Source organism: Alligator sinensis, unplaced genomic scaffold (genome assembly GCF_000455745.1).
Source record: "Alligator sinensis unplaced genomic scaffold, ASM45574v1 scaffold1329_1, whole genome shotgun sequence".
NCBI lineage: Eukaryota > Metazoa > Chordata > Crocodylia > Alligatoridae > Alligator > Alligator sinensis.
This window is the reverse complement of record NW_005842460.1, coordinates 1,250,459-1,258,536: the sequence shown is the minus strand read 5'-3', so window position 1 is coordinate 1,258,536 and position 8,078 is coordinate 1,250,459. Positions and strand designations below refer to the sequence as shown.

The 8,078-nt window shown below is 64.7% G+C and overlaps 1 protein-coding gene across 3 annotated transcripts in view; it reads left to right on the top strand.

The window, feature by feature from the left end:
• ADCY6 (adenylate cyclase 6) overlaps positions 1-8,078 on the top strand; it is a 15,448-nt gene that overhangs the window by 1,983 nt on the left and 5,387 nt on the right. The window contains exons 1-16 of one of the 3 annotated variants that reach the window (XM_006030741.3): positions 7-219; positions 378-469; positions 541-1,393; positions 2,810-2,959; positions 3,192-3,313; positions 3,437-3,548; positions 3,641-3,768; positions 3,933-4,091; positions 4,200-4,341; positions 4,417-4,545; positions 5,233-5,258; positions 5,364-5,511; positions 5,587-5,684; positions 5,779-5,866; positions 6,578-6,694; positions 6,786-6,944. In XM_006030741.3, the coding sequence (XP_006030803.2) occupies positions 79-219; positions 378-469; positions 541-1,393; positions 2,810-2,959; positions 3,192-3,313; positions 3,437-3,548; positions 3,641-3,768; positions 3,933-4,091; positions 4,200-4,341; positions 4,417-4,545; positions 5,233-5,258; positions 5,364-5,511; positions 5,587-5,684; positions 5,779-5,866; positions 6,578-6,694; positions 6,786-6,944 (2,664 nt within the window). In that variant the 5' untranslated portion in view covers positions 7-78. Of the gene's footprint in view, positions 1-6; positions 220-377; positions 470-540; positions 1,394-2,809; positions 2,960-3,191; positions 3,314-3,436; positions 3,549-3,640; positions 3,769-3,932; positions 4,092-4,199; positions 4,342-4,416; positions 4,546-5,232; positions 5,259-5,363; positions 5,512-5,586; positions 5,685-5,778; positions 5,867-6,577; positions 6,695-6,785; positions 6,945-8,078 lie in introns of those variants that run through there. The other 2 variants (XM_014523243.2, XM_025212407.1) reach the window with 2 other exon arrangements.

Genomic DNA, 8,078 nt, shown 5'->3' with positions numbered 1-8,078 from the left:
AGAAAGGGCTGCCCTGCCCGCAGCCCCCACCCCGGGCCGGGGCGCCCCGCCAGCCCCACTTGCGCCGGCGCTGAGCGCATGGTGCCCGGGGCAGGCCCTGCCTCTGAGCTTCCCCGGGGGTCAGAGTCCAGCATCGCTCCCCCTGGGCGATTCAGAGCCTGGCGCCCAGGGACGCCTCCCCCCGGGAGAGACGCAGCCGCGCCTGGAGCCTGCTCGCAGGTGGGGTTTGGCCCTAATGTGCTGGAGCAGCTCCCAGGGCGGTGGCAGGGGCTGGGGGCAGCTGTGGGAGTCCCGGAGGCGGACGGGGAGCCCCTGTGGCGGGCATCCAGCTTGCAGGTCTCGCTGACGTGACACCCTCTGCTCTCCCTGTGCTCCAGGTGCCGGCCCCATGCCCAGCCGTCCATGAGCAGAGGCCCTCCTGCTGGGGTCCATGCCCGCTTGGAGCTCGTGGCACTGAGCAGCCAGCCAGGTGAGTGCCCCGGGGGCAGCGTGGGGAGCGGGGTCAGGTCAGGAGGTGACACTGCTCCCTCGGCCCCGCAGCATGTCGTGGTTCAGTGGCATCCTAGTGCCCAAGGTGGATGAACGGAAGACAGCATGGGGCGAGCGCAACGGGAAGAAGGGCAAGCGCCCGCGGACCACGCTCTGCGGCCCCCGCTACATGAGCTGCCTGCAGGACCCCGAGGCTGAGCGCGGCCCCCATGCCCGGGCTGGCCTGGGCCTGCGCTGCTCCTGGCAGGAGGACCACTACGGCAAGAAGGGGACGGCTGGTGACCTGGGTCTCAAAGCGGTGGACCTGGGCTTTGAGGACAGCGAGGCCAAAGGGGGTGTGAAGGCGGCAGAGGGTGGTGGGGCAGTGCCGCGGCGGCCACCAGCAGACAAGGTCTGGCAGCGGCTGGCCCAGGTGTTTCGCTCCAAGCGCTTCCCATCGGCCAAGCTGGAGCGGCTCTACCAGCGCTACTTCTTCCAGATGAACCAGAGCAGCCTGACAGTGCTCATGGCCGTGCTGGTGCTGGTGTGCGGTGTGCTGCTGCTCTTCCACTGCCTGCCCGGCACCCCGCGCCCACCCTATGCCGCCGCGCTGGCCGTGGCCACTGCCCTCTTCCTGGCACTCATGGTGCTGTGTGCCCGCAGTGCCGTGCCGCAGGACTACATGTGGGCTGTGAGCTACGTGGTGCTGGGTGCCCTGGCCGGGGTGCAGGTGCTGGCCGCACTCATGGCCGTGCCACGCAGTGCCGCTGAGGGCATCTGGTGCAGTGTCTTCTTCATCTACATCGCCTACACGCTGCTGCCCGTGCGCATGAGGGCGGCCGTGCTGGCTGGCGCCCTGCTGTCCGCCCTGCACCTCGGTATCTCCTGGCACCTCAATGCTGCCGACCCCTTCCTCTGGAAGCAGGTAGGATGGGGCTGGGGACCAGGGTGTCCGTGTGCCAGGCCGTCCAGCTCTAGCACAGGCCTCCACACTGTGTCACAGTGCCCAGCCTTGCCAGCACCCCATCCCCTGGAGGCAGAGCAGTGGGTGGGTGAGGCCTGGACTGTGCCCCCCATCCCTAGCTTGTCATGGGGACCCTGCCCTTTTGGGCTGGGGGTGAATGCTGCCCCCCGCCCCTTCCAGCTGCTCTGAGAGGCTGCTCCTGTTCCTGGTTTCTGTGGCAGTGACCTTGTGGGACAACACAGGGGTCAAAGCCACAGGGGTCTGGAGCGATGAAGCAGGCTCCACTCAGCTGTGGGGCAGGGTCCTGGGGGCACTGGTGCAGGGGGTAGGGAGGGGGTAGTGGGAAGCCCCTTCCCTGCCAAACGTGGCCCCCCCAGATCCGGGCAGGCCCATTAGCTGACATTGGGAGGTCCCAGTGCACCCAGTGCACCCCCTCAGAGCTGCAGGGACTGCAGCTGCCTCGCCCCCATCCCTTCCCCCAGTCTGGGTGGGGGGTGGTAATTGGGGCTTCTGGTGCACAAAGCCCCTATTGTGGGTAGGGGTGTCGGCTGGGGGTGGGGGGGCAGACAAAGCCCTCATTGTGGGTGGGGAGGAAGTGGCTGGGGGGGGACGGGGGGAGGAAGCCAGGGCAGCAGGCAAAGCCAGGGTGGCAGCCCCCCTCCACTGCCCAGCGCAGCCCAACCTCCAGGGTCCCCATGTTGGAGGGTAGGAATGGGGCCCCTTGGTCCCTGGGGGGGCTGGTGTGTCCCCATGAGCCTGCCATGCCCCCTCCCATGGTTCCCAGCCCGGTCGCTCTGGGGTAGCACTGGGCTGGGTTACAGGGCAGGGGGCACCGCTCTGTAGGGCAGGGGAGCCCTAATCCCCCCCACCTCCCCGGGGCCCCAGAGCCACTGTGGGCTGGTGCGGAGCCTGCAGCCGGTCATGCTCTGTCCGGTCGGGGCGGATGCGATAGCAGAGGGGTGGGGACAGGGGTGCCGTCCTGGCATGGACCCTGTGCTGCGAGGCTATAAATAGTCCCAGCCGGGGCTGGGTGGGGGGGTGGACCGCAGCCAGCCCATAGCCGCACTGCTAAATAGACGGCAGCTTCCCGCTGGGCCCCTCCGGCTTCCTCCACTTCCGATGGGGCTGGGTGCTCCTGCTCCAGGCGCCGTGTCCTGCCCTGGGAACATTGCCTGAAGGGGTGGAGATGGAGCAGGGGGTTCCCTGTGCTTTGGTGATGGATGAGGAGCGTGAGGGGGGGATTTGGGTTGGGGGTCCAGGGCACGGTGATGCCTCCTGGGGCCCCCCAGCGATGCCCCTAGTGTCTGGATGTGGGGAAGAGGTGTCCATCTCCCTCTGAGGGCTCCAGGCTGATGAAGCCCCCGCCCCCTGCCCCAGCTCAGCGCCAACGTCCTCATCTTCCTCTGCACCAACGTGATTGGGGTCTGCACCCACTACCCTGCCGAAGTCTCACAGCGCCAGGCCTTCCAGGAGACGCGCGGCTACATCCAGGCCCGGCTTCACCTCCAGCGGGAGAACCGGCAGCAGGTGGGTGCTGGGAGGACAGGGGGAGACATGGGGAATCGGGGTCCTCAGGTTGCCTGTGCTGGGTTCATGGGGTGCAGTGCACCCCACCTGCCCCCATGCCTGTGCTGGGGCCACAGGGTTAGTGCACCCCACCAGACCCAGTACCACAGCTTGGGGCAGTGGTGGGGCAAGGGCTAGGGTTAAGGTTAGGGTTAGAGACCCTGCAGTAGTGACTGGTGTGGTCTGGGGACAGGAGCGTCTCCTGCTGTCTGTGCTGCCCCAGCATGTGGCCATGGAGATGAAGGAGGACATCAACACCAAGAAGGAGGACATGATGTTCCACAAAATCTACATCCAGAAGCACGACAACGTCAGGTACCGGTTGGGCCCAGGGTTGGGGAACATGGGCTGGGAGCAGCGTGGGGCAGGGGAGGTGGCAGAGCATGGGGTGTGGGGAGCCCGCCCCAGGGAGATGCTCAGGTTCCCTCTCGCCTACAGCATCCTGTTCGCGGACATCGAGGGCTTCACCAGCCTGGCGTCACAGTGCACGGCCCAGGAGCTCGTGATGACACTGAACGAGCTCTTCGCTCGCTTTGACAAGCTGGCAGCTGTGAGTGCACGCGCGTGTGCAGGAGCAGGGGAAGCTGTGCACAGGGGGTAGGAGAGGGGAGTGCATTGGGGGCTGACCTCTGCCCCCCCCAGGAGAACCACTGCCTGCGGATCAAGATCCTGGGCGACTGCTACTACTGCGTGTCGGGGCTGCCGGAGGCACGGGGCGACCATGCACACTGCTGCGTGGAGATGGGCGTTGACATGATCGAGGCCATCTCGTGAGTCGGGGAGCGGTGCCCCGGGCATGCATCCTCACACAGGGGTGCACTTGTGAGCCCCTTGCATGCGGGACGGGATGAGTGCATGCACGTGTGTGCATGCACCCTTGCACAGGGGGAGCAGGCAGCTCTATCTGACACCTGGTGCCTACGTGTCCCCGCAGGCTGGTGCGCGAGGTGACGGGCGTGAATGTGAACATGCGCGTGGGCATCCACAGCGGGCGCGTGCACTGCGGCGTGCTGGGCCTGCGCAAGTGGCAGTTCGACGTCTGGTCCAATGATGTCACGCTGGCCAACCACATGGAGGCGGGGGGCAAGGCTGGGTGAGCGGGGGCGCGTGGCGGGAGCAATGGCTCTGGGGCTTGCAGGGCTCCCCAGGGTCAAGGGGCACTGCAGGGCCCACAGGACTCAGCCTGCCCCCCACCCCCCAGGCGGATTCACATCACGGGGGCCACGCTGAAGTGCCTGAACGGGGACTACGAGGTGGAGCCGGGCCACGGTGGCGAGCGCAACACCTACCTCAAGGAGCACAACATCGAGACCTTCCTCATCGTGGGCTGCAGCCAGAAGCGCGTGGGGGGCAGACAGGTATCCCCAGGGGCAGCTGTGCCCTGCAGCCCCCCATACCGCGGCCATGTCCCCTCGCAGAAGGAGGAGAAGGCGATCCTGGCCAAGCTGCAGCGGGCGCGGGCCAACTCAGTGGATGGACTGGCACCGCGCTGGGCGCCCGACCGCTCCTTCTCCCGGGCCAAGGACTCCAAGGCCTTCCGGCAGATGGTGAGCACGGGCCCGGAGCAGCCCTGGCCGCTGGCTCCATCCCCCATCGGTGCTGTCAGCCCTGGTCCCCACGCCTTCCTGCTCCCCACAGCAGCATTGACTCCCCTTGCCACGGGTGCCTTGCAGCCCCCAGTCACCCCAGCACGGTGTCACCCTGGGGATGCCGGTTGCCATGGGGCTAGGCCTGGGGGGCATCCCCTGTTGCCTTAGGATGGCTCGTTGCCCCCCAGCTGCTGTGGCCTGGTGTGTCGCCATGGCGTTGGTTGCCGGTGAAGCCGGTTGCCGTGTCGGTACGGTGCCGGTTGCTCGGGTGTCGTGCAGTGCTGGCTGGATCTGCACCGCTTGGGGCAGCCCCAGCCGGGGGTGGGGGGTAGGTTGGCGTGATCCCCCTTCCACGTTGGGCTGGTCACTTGCCACGGCAGGGCCAGGCCAGCACCCTCCTGGGTGTAAATCCCTTACGTGGCTCCGTTCTGGACAGTCTTCATCCCTATCCCCTGGACAACTCCCGGCTCCATGGCCTTCCTGGGCTCCCTCCCTCTGCCTCAGTTTCCCCTTCTGGTGCCGGCCTGCTGGAGGCTGGGCAGTGAGGGTAGGGTTTCCTGGCTGCCTGGGGTGGCAGCAACCCTGGGGAGGGGATAGGGGGTGGCTGGACCCCCCCTGAATGCCTTCTCCCCCCCATCTCTGCAGGGCATCGATGACTCCAGCAAGGACAAGTAAGTGCTGTTCCCCCCAGCCTGAGCCGGACAAGCCCAGGCCTGGCCCAGAGGCCGGGTAGGGGAGGGGTGGCAGGGCTGAGCCCCACTGTCCTGCCCCCACAGCCGCAGCGCGCAGGAGGCCCTGAACCCTGAGGACGAGGTGGACGAGTTCCTGGGCCGTGCCATCGATGCGCGCAGCATCGACCAGCTGCGCAAGGACCACGTCAAGCGCTTCCTGCTCACCTTCCAGACGCCCGAGCTGGAGAGGAAGGTATGTGGCCCCCCACCCGGCTGGATGCCCTCCCCTGCAGCTCAGTCCCGGCAGTGACCCCCACTGTCCCCACAGTACTCCAAGAAGGTGGATGACCGGTTCGGGGGCTATGTGGCCTGCACCCTGCTCGTCTTCTGCTTCATCTGCTTCATCCAGATCGTCATCTTCCCTCAGTGCGTAGCCACCCCCTGCCCCGTGCCAAGTCCCAGCCACCGGCTGCCCCGCGGGCTGCAGCCTGGGGGAGCTCACGGTGCCTGTCCCCCACAGCTCCCCCCTGATGCTTGGGGTCTACGTTTGCATCTTCGTCCTCCTGGCCAGCATCCTCTTCGTGTGCGCCGTCTACTCCTGCATTGGCGTGAGTACTGCCCTCACATGAGCGGGCATGAGCTCGTGTACTTGTGTACTGCCCTTGTGCGAGTGTCCATGCACCATATGCTTGTGCATCGGCATGAGTACTGCCCTTGTGTGAGCAGCTGTGAGCTTGTGTAGTCATGTGCTGCCCTCGTGCAAGTGGTTGTGCACCATGTGCTCATGCATTGGTGTGGGTAGTGCCCTCATGTGAGCGGGCATGTGCTCGTGCAGCAGTGGGTTGCCGTCATGTGAATGACTGTGCACCACATGTTCTGCATTGGTGTGAGTATTACTCTCATGTGAGCATCCATGCACAGTGTGCTCATGTATTGGTGCAACTACCATCCTCATGTGAATGGCTGTGCACCATGTGCTTGTGCGTTGGCATGAGCACTACTCTTGTGTGTGCGGCCATGTGCTGTGTGCTCGTGCATTGGTGCGCATACCACCCTCGTGTGAGTGGCCGTGCACTGTGTGTTTGTGCATTGGTGTGCGCACTGCCCCTGTGCAAGCAGGTGGGAATGGGTACGTCATGAACTGTGTGCCCCAGACTCCCCTGTGAGCAAAACGAGTCTCGCAACGTTTCCTCTGGGGCTGCACATGTGTGTGAGCCGGCATGCACAGCTGCAGGGCCCCATTGCATGGGGCAGCTGGGTTGGGGGAGGCCAGCCGGGGCTGGGGTGGCCGTGCCCAGAGGATCCTCCCTGGCCCGCAGCTCTTCCCGGCGGCGCTGCAGCGGGTGTCCCGGAAGATCGTGCACTCCCGTGCTCACAGCACCGTCATCGGCGTCTTCACCGTCCTCCTCGTCTTCATCGCCGCCTGCGTCAACATGGTAGGGCCTGGGGCAGTGACGGGGAGGGGGCTGGGGCCCAGGGTGCTGCCCCCTCCCGGTGCCACGGTGACCCCCACCCCCTTTCCCGCAGTTTGCCTGCAGCCGCGTGCCCCTGCGAGACTGCGTCGCCCGCGACCTCAACATCACCCCTGTGGCCGTGGGGCCCTGCCAGCTTCGCGCCCTCAACTACTCCTTGGCCTCTGATGCCCCGCCCTGCCATGGGGATGCCCCCCCTTGCAACTTCCCTGAGGTGAGGGGGCTGGGGTGGGATGGGAAGCCCCGGGGATGGGGGTCCTCGGGCCAGGGGGTCTCTGGGCTGCTCTGGGGGGTGCTGGCGAGCATGGGCAGAGCTAGGATTTTGGAGCATGGGGTGCACGTAGTGTGGCATGTTGTCCTGTCTAGGTGCAGTGGGGGTGACTGTAGGTTTGCAAAGAGTTTTAGATGATTTGTTTGGGATGGTTTGGACCGGGCTGATCCTGTCCCAGGCATGGGTTAGACTAGAGGTGGCATCTGGAGGTCCCGACCAGCGCCACGGCACTAGGACTCTGATATAACCTGATACATGTTCTTCATCAGATAAAAAGAAATGAGAAGCTTTCCTAACATTCCCGGAGCCTAGGGCTGTAGTAGTCATAGATTCATAGATGTTAGGGTCAGAAGGGACCTCAATAGATCATAGAGTCCGACCCCCTGCATAGGCAGGAAAGAGGGCTGGGTTTAGATGACCCCAGCTAGATGCTTATCTAACCTTCTCTTGAAGACCCCCCAGGGTAGGGGAGAGCACCACCGCCCTTGGGAGCCCGCTCCAGACCTTGGCCACTCGAACTGTGAAGAAGTTCTTCCTAATGTCCAGTCTAAATCTGCGCTCTCCTAGCTTGTGGCCATTATTTCTTGTAACCCCCGGGGGCGCCTTGGTGAGTAAAACCTCACCAATTCCCTTCTGTGCCCCCGTGATGAACTTATAGGCAGCCACAAGGTCGCCTCTCAACCTCCTCTTGCGGAGGCTGAAGAGGTCCAGGTGCCCCAGTCTCTCCTCGTAGGGCTTGGTCTGCAAGCCCTTAACCATACGAGTGGCCCTTCTCTGGACCCTCTCCAGGTTATCCGCATCCCTCTTGAAGTGTGGCGCCCAGAATTGCACGCAGTACTCCAACTGTGGTCTGACCAGCGCCCGATAGAGGGGAAGTATCCCCTCCTTGGACCTATTCGGCATGCATCTGCTGATGCACGATAAAGGGCCATTAGCTTTTCTGATGGCTTCGTCACACTGCCGACTCATGTTCATCTTGGAGTCCACTAGGACTCCGAGATCCCTCTCCACTTCTGTTCCACCCAGCAGGTCATTCCCTAGGCTGTAGGTGTGCTGGACATTTTTCCTCCCTAGGTG